Source organism: Sorex fumeus, unplaced genomic scaffold, assembly GCF_029834395.1.
Source record: "Sorex fumeus unplaced genomic scaffold, SorFum_2.1 ptg000123l, whole genome shotgun sequence".
Classification (NCBI taxonomy): Eukaryota; Metazoa; Chordata; class Mammalia; order Eulipotyphla; family Soricidae; genus Sorex; species Sorex fumeus.
The window spans coordinates 6,205,001-6,221,958 of NW_026606180.1; the positions used below are offsets into that span (position 1 = coordinate 6,205,001).

The window sequence follows — 16,958 nt, forward strand, 5'->3', positions numbered from 1 at the left end:
AGGTGCTTTCTGTTTTGTTTCGGGGTCACACCTGGCGATGCTCAGGGCTCACTCCTGGCTCTGTACTCGGAGATCACTCCTGCTGGTCTCTACACTGTGGCCCAGGCCCCAAACAAAACTTCTTTCCCCCCAAGGGTAAAATTATGACAGACTCTCCTAAGCATAGAAAACAAACAGTCGTGGAGGATGTATTTAACCTGTCACACGGGAAAACCTGTGAGATTGATTGGTTCAAAGAATTCCGATCTCATGTGCACACGCAGGCAGTCAGCAACGCCAAGACGAATCGACAAGTGGAATCCAAAGCAGTTACTGTGTCAGGGTCGTGATCAAATAACCGACTGCATTCCGCCGAGCAAGGTCCCATGCGTTTCCAGCGACGGAATCATCTCTGTTCCTCCAGGCTTTCCACATGGCCCAGCTGTCCGCTGGCCCCGCTCAGGGCGGTCAGGCCGCTGGGCTGGACAAGCGGGCGTGTTTCACTGCCCGAACTCTCCTCCACACCTTGCAGGCAGCTGGACACGTGCCGCTCCACCCACTTGGTCTTGTGTCCGTCCTGACTATCCTGTCCAGCCCCAGACTCTGCATTCCATTTAAGCTGGTATCTCAGTATCTGCATGTGGCCTGGCCTGCGTAGATGCTTCCAAGCTCTGCCGGAGGGACTGGACAGGGGCTGGAGAGATAGCACAGCGGAGAGGGCGTTTACCTTGCACGCGGCCGACCCGGGTTCGATTCCCAGCATCCCATATGGTCCCCTGAGCGCCGCCAGGAGTAACTCCTGAGTGCAGAGCCAGAAGTAAGCTCTGAACACCTCCAGGTAGGGCCCAGAATAACAACAACAACCCAACCCGACCCAGCACTGGGGAGCATTTGCCTTGCACGCAGCTGACCTGGGTAATTCCTGAGTGCATGAGCCAGGAGGAACCCCTGTGCAATGCTGGGTGTGACCCCCAAAAAACAAAATAAAAAAAATAACCTCCCATCCAGTTGTATGTTGGGCCAGGCAGGATCGTAACTCCAAGGGCTACAGGGCGCGCCTTGTAAGTGGGAGCCCCGGGTTTGATCCCTGACACTGAATACACCCCCCCCACCCAAGCACTGAGCCAGGAACAGCCCCCAAGTACCATCTCCACAGAGGCATGATACAGCGGGTTCGGCGCTTGCCTGGCACACGCTGACCCGGGTTCCATCCCTGAGAGCCCCCAGGAGTGCTGCTGAGCACAGCACTAAGAGGAGTCCTAGAGTACCTGGCCCTCAAATAAAAATCAACGGAAAATGGGTGAGGGGGTACCCGAGGGAGCACTGCCTTGCGAGGGGTGGCGGTGCTTGCTGATTTCCAGGAGGGGGGATGTGCAGGGACCAGAGTCCCCCCTCCCCCCGCACCTGCATTTATCTGACTGTGTTGGGTCACACCCGGCGATGCTCAGGGCTGGCTCCTGGCAGTGCTCAGGGGTCATATGAGATACTGGTGAGATACCTGGGATTAAGGCAGACAGTTGACCTACTGTACTGTTGCTCTGCCCCCTGTTTTTGGGCCACACCCAAAGGTGCTCAGGGCTTATTTTTGGCTCTGTTCGGGGGTCACTCTTGTCACAGCATATGGGGTGCTGGGGCTCAAACCCAAGTCAGCTGCCCTGCTGTTTTGAGTCACACCGGCGATGCACAGGGGTTCCTCCTGGCTCTGCACTCAGGAGCTATTCCTGGCGATGCTCAGGGGACCCTATGGGATGCTGGGAATCGAACCCGGGTCTGCCAGGGTCTGCCGCGTGCAAGGCAAACGCCCTTCCAGCTGTGCTATCGCTCCAGCTCCCCTATTCTGGCTCCATCCCAGTGCATTTATTTGCATTTATTTGCAGCTACACACACGGTGCTCAGGGCTCCCTGCTGGCAGTGCTTGGGGACATATATGGTGCCGGGGATGGAATCAGGGTGGCTCTGAGCAAGGCATGCGGCCCCCACTGCTGTCCTGGCTCGCTGAGTCACAGCCGACGGTGCTCGGGGGTCTCTGTGCCAACCTCTCCTGGCACTGCTGCGGGGGGGGTGCTGTGGGCCTCCCCCTGGGAAGCATGTGCTCAGTCCACTGAGCCCTCTCTGGCCCTTGCTCTTCTTGGGGTGTCAAAGTAAAACGCCCCCAAGTGCAGCATCAGCCCCAGAAGCTGAGCAGTTGTGGGGTGAGGAGTGAGTTCGGGTGTGAGTAGGCCAAGCTCCGCAGCGGAGGAGTCAGGAAGGGAGGGGACCAGCAGGACACGGCCTAGCCGGGCCAGCTTGGCTTTGTGACGCGCGGGCCCACTCAGGTCACCGGGACCAACCCGATGCTCCCACTGTGGCGGGGCAGGGAGCGGGAGTGGACAGGCAGTGTCGGATGGCCGGCCAGCTCTTCGCAGGAGGCGCGGGCCGGGCCCCAGGTGGCTTCCATCCCTACCAACCGGGACCGAGGGGGTGGCTCGGGACCCCCAGCCTGGCCCAGGGTTCACACCTCATTTCCTCTCCAGTTTGGCCGCACTGAGGTCATCGATAACACCCTTAACCCGGACTTTGTGCGCAAGTTCATCGTGGATTACTTCTTCGAGGAGAAGCAGAACCTCCGTTTTGACCTGTAAGTGGCAGGTGGTCCTGAGGAGGGGCTGGGGGGGTGTTAGGGGCACCTGGTGGGAGCAGGGGTTAGGGGAAGCTCACTGCGGGGGGATCTCGAGGCCAGCCCCCCATCTCAGGGGAGCTGGGAGCAGAGCCCAGCGCACCCCCAGCCTGAAACATCCCCGAGACCACATGCAGAAACAGCCCAGGTCCTGGAGAACAGGTCTCCGGGGGGCCCCACTGACGTCTGCCTGACAAAGCTGGTTCTTGGGAGGGGGGCTTCAGTCTGTGGGGGTCCCTCTGCTGGGCCTCTGTACGAGGAAAGACGGCGGCAGGACGAGGCAGCACCCGGGAACTGTGGGCTTTAATGACAGCGGGGCTGGGGAAGGGGGTTCTGGAGTCTGGGAACAAAGGGAAGACCAGGGTGGGGGCCGCGGAGACCCCCGGGAAGCCTCCTTAGGGGGCAGTGGACAGGACGTGACTTTCAGTGTGGGCCTGGCTGGGGTGGGGTAGGGGCTAGGCGAGGGATGAAGGGGGTGTGGGCGACGGCGGGGATGTACCGGGAGTGGGGACTGGGTGGGGGGTTGGGGGATGGAGAAACCTGGAGGGATGTGTGAGGGTATGAGAGGGGGGTTGGGCGGCACGTGGGGGGTGGGGGGCATGTGTGAAGTGGGGACGAGAGGGGGTTGTGTTGAGGTGCAGGAAGGAGGCTCCAGGTGGGTGAGGGCCGGGCCAGTCCCAGCCTGCGCTGAGTGACCAGGGGATGGTCTCCCCTCCCCGAAACGAGGCTCAGGGTCCGCTGAAGCAGGTTAGATCAGAGGCACAGTCCCAGAGCGGGCTTGTCGGCCAGACTGTCTGTCTGTCTGTCTGTCTATCTGTCTTTCCCCCACCTCCCACCTCCCCCTGCCGAGAGTCAAAAGGTCAGTAGAGCTTGACATGCAATTTAGGGACAAATTTCTTCTTGGAAAAAAGTGAAAATACGTTGTGTAAGTTTCTGAGCTACTGCCATGAGCCCGCCGTGAGGGCTCGCACCCTGATTTATTGAAACTCTGCAAGCTTTGTTGAATTCCCCATTTTGCCCACTTCCTCGTGTAATCAATTATAAAAGGCTGGCTTGGGAGAACTGAATTTGGAGCTGGATCCGAGTCTTGTCTTGCTCCCACTCTTCTGTCGCTCTTTTTACCACTCGCGCACCCTCTCCCGGTTATCCACGTTGACTAGTCCCGCAGGTCGGGGCATCCTCCTGGACCAGACCCCTGAGCCTGCCGAGTGCCCCCGCCCAGGGCTCCCTGGGTGTCTCCTTGATCCCTCCCAGGGGTGTGTCGTGCTGCCCTGCATGGTCAGAGCCTGGCCTGAGGGAGCAGAGGCCCACTGGACTCAGTGGCAGGACCCAAGGCGCAGTGGACTTCTCTGTCTCTGTGGCTGCAGGTACGACGTGGACTCCAAGAGCCCGGATTTATCCAAACACGTGAGTGCCCCGACGTGGGGGCTGGGAGGGAGTGCAGAAGGGCGGGGGGGGGGGGGGACTGCAGCAGTGAAGAAGCAGTGACCCCCCCCGCCCCCCCCCACAGGACTTCCTGGGCCAGGCCTTCTGCACTCTCGGAGAGATCGTGGGGTCCTCGGGGAGCCGTCTGGAGAAGCCCCTCACGTAAGTGGGGTGGGGCGAGCTGTCTGGGGAGGGCGCAGGGGTGGAGCAGGCTCGGACGCGGGGCTGGCCTCTCCCACAGCCAGCCTGAGTTTGACCCCTCAGGAGCACCAGGAGTGAGCACAGAGCACAGAGCCAAGAGTAAGCCCTGAGCACCGCGGGGTGTGACCCCCCAAAACAAACAGACAAAGGAAGTGCGAGAGCTGGGCATGAGGCTGATACACCAGAATCCTGTAAACCCAAGCCCCGGCCTCTGCGTGCCATGCCACGCATGGAGGCCGGTGGGCGTCCAACCTCATCCCATAGGAGCCCCAGCGGTGGCTTTGGGACCAGACAGAACAAGTGACCCCGACATCACCCTCCACACTTGCCTCTGCCACGTTGCCCCAGGATGTGGTCCCCTGCCGGTGGCCGAAACCAGGTGTCCTGGTGTTTGCACGTGAGCCCCAGGGTCTGCATGGGAGGGAGGTTTCGGAAAGGTTTCCTTGCCCCTTAAGAATAAGAGCATATTGGGGCTGGAGCGTTCGCACAGCAGGTAGGGCGTTTGCCTTGCACACGGCCAACCCGGGTTCGATTCCCAGCATCCGATATGGTCCCCTGAGCATTGCCGGGTGAGGGGCAGCCAGGGAGAGGCCGTGGGGTTGAGTTTGGAGGGTAGGGCTGAGGTGCAGGGGCCAGCCCAGGCTGGGGGAGGGAGATCCAGAAGCCACCCCCAGCCCTACACCTCACCCCGTCCCCCCAAACCAATCGCGTTCAAGCAGTGGGACACACCCCTGGCCCTGCCAGCCAGGAGACTGACCTCAGGATTATTGGACCCTCACTCCCCCTGCCGGAGGTCGCTCCAGTAAAGATAATCTCACATGTGGCTTTGCTAGTGCTCGGGCATGTTGATGACCATTTTCCTTAGTGATTTTGTGTTCCTGGGCTCAGGAACACAGGCCTCTTTGGCCTGTTGAAGCATTAATCATGTTTCAGTATTGCACTTGTGGGGCTGGAGCAACAGCACAGGACGCGGCCGACCCGGGTTCAACCGCCTGCATCCCATATGATCCCCCAAGCACTGCTGGGGTGACCTCCGAGCGCAGAGTAAGCCCTGAGCACCACCAACTGTGGACCCCCAATTTTTTTTTTTTTTGCTTTTTGGGTCACACTTTGTGATGCACAGGGGTTACTCCTGGCTCTGCATTCAGGAATCCCCGCTGGTGGTGCTCAGGGGACCATATGGAGTGCTGGGAATCGAACCCGGGTCGGCCACATGCAAGGCAAAAGCCCAACCCGCTGTGCTATGACTCCAGCCCCTGCCCCCAATTTTTTTTAAAAACGAAAGTATTGCATTAATATTTGGTCCCCCCTGGCCCCCATCACTCCACCTGCGCTCGAAGCGTTGGAATCTGTCGAGTGAGCAAGGCTGTTGCTTGTTGGCTGGTGACTGTCGGACCTTCTCAGCTCCCTGACCGGTGTCAGCTCCCAGCCCACTGCCCCCAGTGTCTGAGCTCCATCCAGCGGCCTTGGGGTGCCGGTGAGGGGTGCTCTCGGGGCCAGGCTCCGCCTCTCCCTGGATATCTGTTCTCAGCTGTCCCTTGCTTCTGGGTCCAGCAGCCTCACCCCCACCCCGAGGTAGCACAGGGCTTCTCAGACGACAGCAGGCGACTTCTTGAGCTGTAGCAGTCTCCGTGGTACCCGAAGAGCACGTCCAACCAACCAGACTGCTGAATTCGAAATTTCTTTCTTTCTTTTTTTCCGGTGTGTTAGTTTTGGGGCCACACCCAGCGATGCTCAGGGGTCACTTCTGGCTCTACACTCAGGGATCACTCCTGGCAGGCTCAGGGGACCTTTTGGGATGCTGGGGGGCAAAGCTGGAGCAGACATGTGTAGGACAAATGCCCTGTCCACGGTGTTACTGCTGTGGCCCCAGGACTGGGGATTTCTCACCCAACCAGCTGAAAAGGGGCCTGGAACTGACTGGATCTCACATCAGTTCATGCAGCGTGGAACAGCCCCTACGCAGAGGCTGCCGATGCTTCTTTGCAAGAGGGTTTAGGAAAAATCTGAAGTTTTTTGTTGTTTTATTTGTTTTGCAAAGCCCAATAAAAGATTTTATTGGAGTCCAGGGCAATATTCCAAAGGCTCGTTAGACTGGATTCCAGGCGCACCAGCACACAGGGTCCCCGAACACTGCCGGAAGTGACCCTTGGGCAGCCTGGATGTCACCCCAAAGCAAAACAGAAACATTCGATCAATTAAATTGTAATTAGGATTATTTACCTTTTTAATTCTGGTTTTGGGCTGGAGCCATAGCACAGCAGTAGGGCGTTTGCCTTGCGCGCAGCCAGCCTGGCCGAGCCGGGTTCGATTCCTCCACCCCTCTCGGAGAGCCCGGCAAGCTACCGAGAGTATCTCGCCCGCACGGCAGAGCCTGGCAAGCTACCCGTGATGTATTCGATATGCCAGACACAGTTACAAGTGTCATAATGGAGACGTTACTGGGCCCGCCTGAGCAAAATTGATGAACCACGGGAGGACAGTGTTTGTGTTTTGTTCAATTCCAATTTTAATCTCTCCCCTTCCTTTGCTGTGTGGCTGAGACCGGGCACACTGGCTGGGTGCTTCAGGGCAGGCTTCAGACACGGCAGACCGGGGCACTCACCGGGGCCCTGGTCAGCCCCGGACATGGTCACCATTGGTGCCCATGGGGGCCTGTGGAGTTCACACATGTCCAGCCGTGTGTTAGCTGGGTGCTTGCCCAGTGTGGCACCCTTCTTCTCTTGATATTGTTTAGTTATGATTTCTAGTTAGACATTTCCAAATAAGAAACAAAGTATATCGAAGCCAAGAAGTTTGTGTGCTTGTTGATGAGTCTTTGTTTTGGGTTTGGAGGGCACCTGACGGTGTCTGTGACGGAGCTGCTATTAGCTGCCTGCAAGGCAAATGCCTGACCCCCTCGACTGGGCTGGCGATGCGCCTTTTATTGGCTTTGTACTTTTCTCATTGGTAAGTTTCTAATTTCTGGGCCAGAGAGAGCTCCCCGCAACGCATTTGGTCTCTTAAGCATTACCAGGAGTGATCCCTGAGCACAGAGCCAGGAGTGATCCCTGAGCACAGAGCCGGGAGTGATCCCTGAGCACAGAGCCGGGAGTGATCCCTGAGCACAGAGCCAGGAGTGAGCCCCAAGCCCAGAGCCAGGAGTGAGCCCTGAGCCCAGAGCCGGGAGTGAGCCCCGAGCACAGAGCCAGGAGTGAGCCCTCAGCACAGAGCTGAGAGTGATCCTTGAGCACAGAGCTGGGAGTGAGCCCTGAGCACAGAGCCGGGAGTCAGCCCTGAGCACAGAGCCAGGAGTAAGTCCTAAGTCCTGCAGGGGGTGGCCCTCAAGCCAAAGAACAAACAGAGGTTTTATCTTCAGGGTCTGGAGAGATAGTACAGTGGGTAGGGCATTTGCCTTGCACGTGGCTGACCCAGGTTTGATCCCTGGCATCATATATGATCCCTGAGCACAGAGCCAGGAATGATCTCAGAGTGCAGAGCCACGTATAAGCCCTGAGCACTGACACCTGAGCTCCGAGTGTTGCCCCCAAACAAAACAAAACTAGTTCCATCTCCAAACTCACCCGCAATTCTGTGGCCCTCAGGCAGCCCACGTGAGCACATGTGTGAACCCCACAAGGCCCAGTCACCAGCACCACCCTGGTGCTGTGTGCTTCAGTGCAGGCAGAAATTCCTTGCAGCGCTGGAAGCGGCAGAATGGCAGACAGCCGAGCGGGCAGGCGTGGCGCATGGAGGACACCTGGGGTTTGAACTCGTGACCACATGGCGGCCAGGCATGCGTGCTAAGGCCCTGCCGTGTTCTTCTGGCCCTGTCTTAACTGTCATTGCATTTTATTTTGGCCTGGGGGGACCCGGTGACGTGGCTCGTGCTGGGGACTGCTGCCCTCAGCAGACTGACCTGGGGTCTGCCGCCTGAAAGCCTCCACCGTGACTCCAGCCACCCCCCACCCCTACCTGCATTTGCCTTGCAGGCAGCCAATAGCAGCTTCCTTAGTCGGAGTCGCACCTGGTGGTGGTGCTTGGGGGACACGCGGCCCTGTCGCTTCTCTCTCCGCAGGATAGGCGCCTTCAGCCTGAATTCCAGGACTGGGAAACCCATGCCAGCTGTGTCCAACGGGTACGTCACCGGAGAGAGATCTCTGGCCGGCTCTGCAGGGGGCCTCCCCCACCCAGAGAGATTCCCGCCCGTCCAGCTGGGAGCTGGGGCTTGGCACCCCCTCCTCTTCGCTGCTCTGCTCCCTGCCTCCCTCTGCCGCTTCTCTGTCCCCTCTCCCCTCCTGCTCAGGCTGGTCACCAGCCTTGCTCCCCCCTCCCCGCCGCCTGCTTTCTGCAAACGTGGGCGGGCGATGCAGACCCTCCCTAGCCCTCCGCTCTGCTCTCCTGTGGTGGGCGTGGCCCAGAGCATCTCCTTGGGAGGTGCCCCCCCCCCCCCAGCAGAGGAGCTAGCAGAGCCCTGGGCCTTCGCAGTGGGCTCCCGGGACTGGGGGCTGGGAAGAGGCTGTGGGCTGACACGGGAGAGCGGGAGGAGGGCAGGGAGGAGGCGGGCACAGGTGGGAGCAGGTTGGGGCTGGAGACGCCGCCGCGCTGAAGAAGGAAACTGCAGAGGGGCTGAGTGCGGGAGGAACAGATGGGCAGGCGGGCGGGAGGCCGCCGCCAGCGTCTCTGTCGGACAAGCCAGTGCTTCGCTCGGCGGAGGAGGGCTTTGGGGTGCTCAGCACAGATGCCCAGTCTCGGAGACAAGCTGGCGCGCCTGCCTCAGGGCCGCTCCAGATGGGCCTCTGCTCGGCTCACCTGCTTTGGAGAGATGGGGTGGTCTCGTACCTGGGGCTGCCCGAGCACCCGTCCCTGGGTGAGCTCCGTCACTGTTTCTCCAGAGTGACCCCACGGCTGACCCGAAGCTCACAGCCAGGCTGTGTGCAGTTGTCCAGGGGCCCCTGTCCTTCCTGAGGGCTTCTCCGCACTGCGCCTGTGTGGGTTAGTAAAATGGAGAAAACATTCATGCCCATTTCACGGGCAAGAAAACTGAGGTTCAAAGAGATGCAGCAAAGCAGCTGCTGGACCACCGGGCATTTCGGGGGCCTCAACAGGACCCTCCCGTCCGTCAGGCCCCTTGGGTGGAAGCCTTGCCCATGAAGGGGGCTCTAGTGGGGGTAACTCCTGAGCCCGTCCCGAGACGCATAGGGCTGCCTGGGTGCTCGCTCTCTCTTCAGGCACTGGGGGAGGTGGTGTGGGAGAGCCTGGGGCAGCTGCCCAGAGGATGCCAGACCCGCTTCCCTTCCCTACTCCCTCCTCCCGCTAGGGGAACCGGGGCTGAAGGCCCTGGGGCTCGGGGCTCGGCGGGTGCAGGTGGGCTGGTAGCCCACGAGGTCTTTTACCCACAGAAGTGGTCTTTGGACGGAAAGTTTGGGACCCACTGGTCTGGAAGCTTCTGGGTGAGTCTAGATGCTGTTGTGGCTGCAGGACTTTGCTGCTCCCTGCCCCTCTGGCCCGGCCGGGGCTCCCGGGAGGAGCGGGTGGGCAGAGGCGTTGGCAGGGGGGGCGGGGGGACTGTGGGGGCCGCTATGGGGCGTGTGCGGCCCTCGCACGTCGGGCGGGTCTCTGCCGGCCTCTCCATCCTTGCTTCTCCTCTCCAGCGGGGTCCCAGGGAAGAAGTGTGGCACCATCATCCTGTCTGCGGAGGAGCTGAGCAACTGTAGGGTGAGTGTTGGGGGCTGGGGTCCCCGGGACCCTCTCTGAGTTCTGTCACCATGGGACTCCGAGCCCGACCCTCCTCACAGCGGGGCAGACAGAGGCTGAGTGTCTGGGAAGGGACGCAGAGCCTGCAGCGTGGGCCACTCCTCCAGGTCCCCGTGCTCCTCCCACGATCATGGTCACTGCACAGGCTTGTGTGCGTGTGTGCGTGCATGTGTGTGCATGTGCATGTGGATTTGTGTGTGTGTGTGTGTGTGTGTGTGTGTGAGTGCCAAGACAGCTTTGGCACCCCTGGCGGATACCTTCCAGCGAAGGACCCTGGATGCTTGGCATCTAGTTGTTGCTGTCACTGCCCTCCCGTTGTTCATCGATTTGCTCGAGCGGGCCAGTAACATTGTGAGACTTGTTACTGTGTTTGGCATATCGAGTACGTCATGGGTAGCTTGCCAGGCTCTGCTGTGTGGGCGAGATACTCTCGGTAGCTTGCCGGGCTCTCCGAGAGGGGCGGAGGAATCGAACTCGGGTCGGCCGTGTCAGCTGCGTGCAAGGCAAACGCCCTACCCGCTGTGCTATCGCTCCAGCCCTAGTTGTCATTTTTTATTTTCAGTCTGGAGTCAGCTGACAGGGTTGAGGGTGGGAGGGAGTGTGTGTGTGTGTGTGTGTGTGTGTTTGTGTGTGTGTGTGTGTGCGCGCGCGCATGTGTTTGAGTGTGTAAGTGTGTACATGTGAGTGGCTGTGTGTGCTGGGTGTGCTAAGCGTGTGTGCGTGAGTGTGTGTATGTGCTCACGTCTGCAGTCCCAGGTGGCCATGGGCTTTGCTTCTTTTGTGGGCCTGGAGATGGGTGGGGATGGCGGAGCACACAGCAAACTCTGGACACCCAAGAGCTGCACCCTAAAATATAATTTACTCAAATGTTGGGCATCTGATACAAATTAGCACTGGTCCTGACAACAATCCTAAGCTAAAATTTATATACCCATTTTATGGATAAGGAAAACGAGGCCCAGAAAGGCCAAGCGTCTATTCCAAGTACCAGTGTGGAGTGGTAGAATCAGGCCGGCCTGATCCTGAAGTCCAGGCTCATGGCGCTGCTGAGAAGGTGAGGTGGGAACTCTTGGGGGGGGGATGCCAGCAGAGGGGGCACAAGGCGGGCCCTGGCAGGGGTAAGCTCAGGACAGGGACAAAGGGGCAGAAACCGATTTTTCTCTCCTGGGGAGTCAGCACAAATATTGTTCCCGTCATCTCTCACCATTTACCACATTTCTCAGTCTGAATAACTGAGAAAAATGCTAATTTTGATTTAATTCATTTAAAAATAACAATAGTTAAGCTGCCACATGTTAATGTCAACATCATTTTTGAAAAATAATTCTATTTCCCGAACCAAAAAATACAAAAACAAATCACATGTAGTGAAAAGAGTGGCCTTGTTTTCCACCTTCGTAAATCTCTTTGGTATCTGACGGATGGGAAGAGCCGAGTTCTCATATGTGCTGCTGCAGTCGGTCTGTCTGAGCTCAGTGGTGATGACCTCTGGAAATCCCACCTCTCCGTTGGCATTGCTAGGAAAATAGCTATGGCCTCATGCCCCCATCCCCAAATCCCTACCTCCCACTGGGGCTCCTGGGCCGTACTGGGCAGAGCTACCTGGGCAGAGCTACCGTATGAGGCTGTAACTGTGAGAGGTCATATTACTTGAGCCATTATTCAGAGCCACACACGAGGCTGACACGCATGGATTTATTTACATCATCTGCGCTGGATCATGCATATGGCAGTTATAATACTTAGTGTATTGTGGGTCTCCTCTACAGAGGCTTAAGTAGGCCTTGAGCGATAGTACAGTGGGCAGGATGTTTGTCTTGCACGTGGCTGAACTGGGCTTGATCCCTGGCATGCCATATAGTCCCCCCCACCAGGAGTTAATTCCTGAACATCACCAGATGTCGCCAAAAAAAAAAAAAAGTCACAGAGTCTTAAGTAACTTGGCCAAGTGACGATGCCGATGGGGGAGATTTGGATCCAGACGGCTCAGCTCTGGAGCTCAGGTCTCTGGCCACTGGACTCTGGTGTCTCAAGCTGCTTTGGTCAATAGAAGAAGCAGGGCAGAGACAGCACACATGATGCTGGCCTTGCAGGTGGCCAGCCGGGGGTCCAATCCCTCATACCCCTTCCAGTCCCCTGAGCACCACCAGGAATAACCTCTGAGCATCACTGGGTGTGACCCCTCCCAAAAGAGTGGGGGCTGGGAGGCAGGGCAGCTGAGGGATGTCCATCAGCTCTCCACGGGCACAACAGGATCGAAGGTCCAGTCCACCATGAGTGTCAGCCCAGCGCGGGCGCACAGAGTCCTCGCCTGAGCCTGGGCCTGGCTGGCCCATGCAGGGGTGAGAGCCAGGGCTGGCTGCGTTCCCCTGCAGGGTCTGCCCGCGGGGAACAACTGTCCTCCCGTTGTTCATCGATTTGCTCGAGTGGGCCCAGTAACGTCTCCATTGTGACGCTCGTTACTGTGTTTGGCATATCAAATATGTCATGGGTGGCTTGCCAGGCTTTGCTGTATGGGTGAGATACTCTCGGTAGTTGGCCCCGGGCTCTCTCAGAGGAGCGGAGGAATCAAACCTGGGTTGGCCAGGTCGGCCATGCAAGGCAAACACCCTACCCTACCCGCTGTGCTATGCTCCAACCCCAGTCCCAAAAGAAACCAAAAAAAAAAAAAGGAAAGAAGGGAGGGAGAGAGGGAGAGAGGAAAAGGAATGGAAGGAAAGGGGAGAAGGGAGAAAGGAAGGAGGTTGGGAGGGAGAAAGACATAGTACGGAATTAGTGTTTGCCTTGCAAGCAGTCAACTCTGGGGTTTGGTCACTGGGACACCACCAGGAGTGACCACTGGGTGTGGCCCCAACCCCTGCCCCAGGCACACACACCAAAGAACATGTGAAATCAATCTTAGGTTCCTGCGTCCTGGCCTCAGTTTTCCTGCCTGTCTTTTGGGGCTGATTGCACTGTGCTGAGGTGTGTGTGGGGGTGGGGGGAGACACGGGGTGCAGCTGTGTCGGAGGGGTTGGCTGCCCGGGGCTCCTGGGAAGCTGGAACAGGAATGTCCAGAAACCTGAATTCCGACTCTAGGTCAGGCCCGCTGAGCCTTCCTCCCGAGTTTGTAATTAAATAAGGTCCTGTAAGTGAAAGTGCTTTTCCGAGATGGGCAAACCAGACTCTGCTTTTAATACCGTCACGCCCCTCCTCCTCCTGCGGTTCCGAGGCTGGAGGCTGGGGGTGGGGTCCCCCCCCTCCCTCCAGAGACTGTCAGCTCCTTTCTTCGGAGGCATCTCGGGCTGAGTGGTGTCTTTTCTAGAATCCTTGCAAGGAAAAGAGACTTCAATTCCCGGCATCTGGCTGAATTAAAATAATTACCTCTGAACGTTTCAGCTTTGGTCGTTCAGACTCCGGCATTCGTGGGAGGATCAAAGAAAGAGGGTGGAGACGGAAAGGGGGGTTCACCCCAGCTTCCTGCTCCGATGAATACTTTCTGCCCAGGCAGACGCCCGCCCTGGCGCTGGGGCTGGTGTGGGCGCCAGGCGGAGGATCAGAGAGGACGGGGCGGGCGGGCGGCCACAGGCCTGATGCCTGATGCCTTCGAGTAAGAAGTCCTGGGGCGCCCAAGTCCTGGCCTGTTCCTGCTGCACAGGGCTCTGTAGTGGCCGGGGGTCCTCACTCAGGGCGGGGGGGGGTAGGGGCCCTGAAGGAACAGGGCGAGCCCAGCCCAGCATCCCTGGAGCCTGGGCTAGGGTCTGGGTGGGGCCGAGAGCCTTTAGCAGCTGGAGAGCATGGGGTGAGGGGTGGGGGGACCACGCAGGGAGCATGCCTTCCAGGGCCCTCGCTGCTGGAGTCAGGACATGGGGGTCTAGAGGAAAGGACCCATGCCCAGAGGGGCGCCCTGCCTGCTGCTCTGTCGCTCTGGCCCGGACCCTGGCCCGGGTGGGGCGGGGGGTGGGGAGAGAACGTCTCCTCACCCCCTTGCCACTTGCCAGAGCAGGTGTCCCCATGCTCGTCCCTGCCTTCCTGCCAGGCCGGGGAGCTGCCCCCTGCAGAGGTGCTGCCAGGGTCACACCGGAAGTGCCAGCTCCCCCTCGGGCCACCCGGAGAAAGACCAGGGCCACAGACCCCTCAGACCCTGGTCTCTTTATTTATTTGTGTTTTAGCTGGGGCGGGGGGGCGGGCACCACCAGTGGTGTTCGGGGCTTACTGGCTCCTGATGGTGCTTGGGAAACCATGTGAGGTACCAGGATTTGAACCCGGGTCTGCACGTGCAAGGCCTTACCTGCTGTACTTCTCTCTGCCCCCTTGGTCTCTTTTTCTTTTCTATTTTAAAATTTGTTTTGGGGGGCCACACCCAGCTATGCTCAAGGGCTTACTCTTGGCTCTTCAACTCAGGAATCAGTTCTGGTGGTGCTCGGGGGGAACCAAGGGGGCGTGCCGGAATTTAAACCATGTCTGCTGCATGAGGGGCGAGTGCCCATACTCTCTTTAGCCCTCAGGGTCTCTCTTCTTGTAACATGTTCAACACTCTTTACTCTGCCGAGGTCTTCCTTGGATGGTCATACATAATATGCCAAAATACATACAAATAAGGAAATGAGCCCTGCACTGGGAAGGGTGGGCTCAGGGAGAGGAATAGTATGTGCAAAGGCCCTGGGGCTGACTGGAGAGAGTCATGTGTGACCTTAGAGAGGGCAGGGTCGTAGGAGTGGAGGCCAGTGTGCGTTTTTATTTTTTGTTTGTTTGGGGACCAGGTTATGTGAGACCGGTAACAAGGGGCACGTTAACAGCCTTGAATCCTGATCCTGATTAAGTTGGAACACTCACTGTTGCAAAGATAGAACTTCCGGAAGAGCCCAGGAGACTAAGGAAAGGGCCCTTGTGGCAGGGACGTAGTAGAGCTGAAGGCTTGCCTTGCATGTGGTCCACCTGGGTTTGATTCCCGGTATCCCACATGGTCCCCTGGGCACTTCCAGGAGTCACTCCTGACTGCAAAGCTAGGAATAAGCCTTGAGCACGACTGAGTGTGGCCTGAAAATGGTCCATGGTTTTGGGGGGGTGGGGGCGGAGACGTGATAAACCACCCAGAGACTGTCACTGTCAAAATGTTGGTGTATTTCCTCCATGTTATGTTTCTGGATAGATGTGTGTGTAGTTTTTTCTTGTAATTAGCGGGAAGACCCGTAGTTAAAAGCTGCTGCCTTCCTCCGTTAGGACCCCCCACAGGAAGGAGCACGTGGCCCCAGGTCTAGTCAGGTGCTGGATTTGGATTCATCCCCCACTGCTTGATAGTCTCAAGGTGGGGAGGGCGGTTGCCAGGTCCAGAGGGACGGGCTTCAGCCAGCCAGGCCGCACATGACACAGCCAGCGCGCCTGGCCTCCTGGAAGCCCTTCGCACCCACCGCTGGCTGCCCTGCGGGCTGGGGCTCTGCTGTGTGCCACAGAGGCTGCTTCTCAGACTCCTGGCAGTTGGCTGTGTAGATAACCACCCCTACCGCTAATACTTCTATTTCGTTCTTTTTTTTTTCTTTTTTTTTTTCTTTTTGGGTCACACCTGGCGATGCTCAGGGGTTTCTCCTGGCCTTGCACTCAGGAATCACTCCTGGCGGTGCTCGGGGCACCCTATGGGATGCTTGGGAATCGAACCCGGGTCGGCTGCGTGCAAGGCACCCCCTGCGATGCTCGGGTTATTCCTGGCTCTGCACTCAGGAATTCCTCCTGGCGGTGCTCGGGGCACCATATGGGATGCTTGGGAATCGAACCCGGGTCGGCCGCGTGCAAGGCAAATGCCCTCCCTGCTCTGCTATCTCTTCAGCCCCCTTTTCTCTTTCTTGTTTTCCCTTTTTTCCTGGCTGAAAAAGGACAATGTGGGGCGGGGATAGTTCACAGGGCTGAAGCACAGAGCATGTAGGAAACCAGGTGCCCCAGGGTTCCCCCCAAGCATGGCCAGGAGTGCCCCCCACTTCCTGTCTGCCCCAGCGCAGAGGAGGAGCGGCTCCTGGGTACCTCCAAGTGTGGGAACGAATGAACAGACGGGCCAGCGAAGGAGCAATCGAAGCACCGGGTGCATGCGCAGGGCGGGTTGCAGGGAGGCCGCCTGCTCGCCACAAGGCCACTGTCTGTGTGAGGGCAGCCGCAGTGGCCCCGCCCCAGCCCTGCTCAGGACCCCTCCCCCCCTCCCACCCCCCCAAAGACAATGTACCGACTCTAGGACACTCAGGAAGCACCGTGATCCTGGAGGAGAACATGAGAAATGCCACCATGGTTCCAAACATCTAAGTTTTATTTTCATTTTGGTCTCTGGAACACACTCTGTGCTTAGGAATTACCCCAGCCACGATCAGGGGCGTGTTGGGGATGGAACCCGCCCTGTCTCCTGTACTGTTGCTCTTCCCCCCCGCCACACCCCATCTATTTAATTTTATTATTTGATTTTGGGGTCACACCCGGCGATGCTCAAGGGTTACTCCTGGGTTTGTACCCAAGAGTTACTCCTGGCGGTGCTCGGGGGACCATATGGGATGCTGGCAATGAAACCCAGGTCAGCCGCGTGCAAGGCAAACGCCCTGCCCGCTGTGCTGTCCCTCCAGCCCCCCACCCCATCTATTTTAAAATGCTGCATGAGATGGGGCGCTAGTCACAGGCCCCAGTGCAGTTCCCGCCCCCATCCTATCAGCCTGTGGCCTGCTGGGTCCCAGCCCTGCCAGATCCAGTCCCAAAGTACAAACTGTCAGGCCAAATGCTCTTGTAGCTGTGTGACTCTGGGTCAGCCACTCAGCCGCTCAGTGCCTTCCTGCTTCATGTGTAAGATGGCTTTATTGAAATAGTTGACATTTTATCACAGGTTTTTATTTTGCTTTCTGGCATTAGCTCCTGAAAGTCTTTGTGTTATTGAGATTTCGACTGCCCTTTAAAGTTTGCACTGGGGCTGGAGCGATAGCACAGCGGGTAGGGCGTTTGCCTTGCACGCAGC

The 16,958-nt window shown here is 58.3% G+C and overlaps 1 protein-coding gene across 2 annotated transcripts in view; it reads left to right on the plus strand.

Moving 5' to 3' along the window:
• CPNE5 (copine 5) overlaps positions 1–16,958 on the plus strand; it is a 94,165-nt gene that overhangs the window by 38,391 nt on the left and 38,816 nt on the right. Inside the window, exons 4-9 of one of the 2 annotated variants that reach the window (XM_056137303.1) lie at positions 2,493–2,596; positions 4,003–4,042; positions 4,146–4,222; positions 8,319–8,378; positions 9,643–9,693; positions 9,895–9,958. In XM_056137303.1, coding sequence (XP_055993278.1) covers positions 2,493–2,596; positions 4,003–4,042; positions 4,146–4,222; positions 8,319–8,378; positions 9,643–9,693; positions 9,895–9,958 — 396 coding nt within the window. The remainder of the gene's footprint in view (positions 1–2,492; positions 2,597–4,002; positions 4,043–4,145; positions 4,223–8,318; positions 8,379–9,642; positions 9,694–9,894; positions 9,959–16,958) is intronic. The other variant, XM_056137304.1, reaches the window with a different exon arrangement.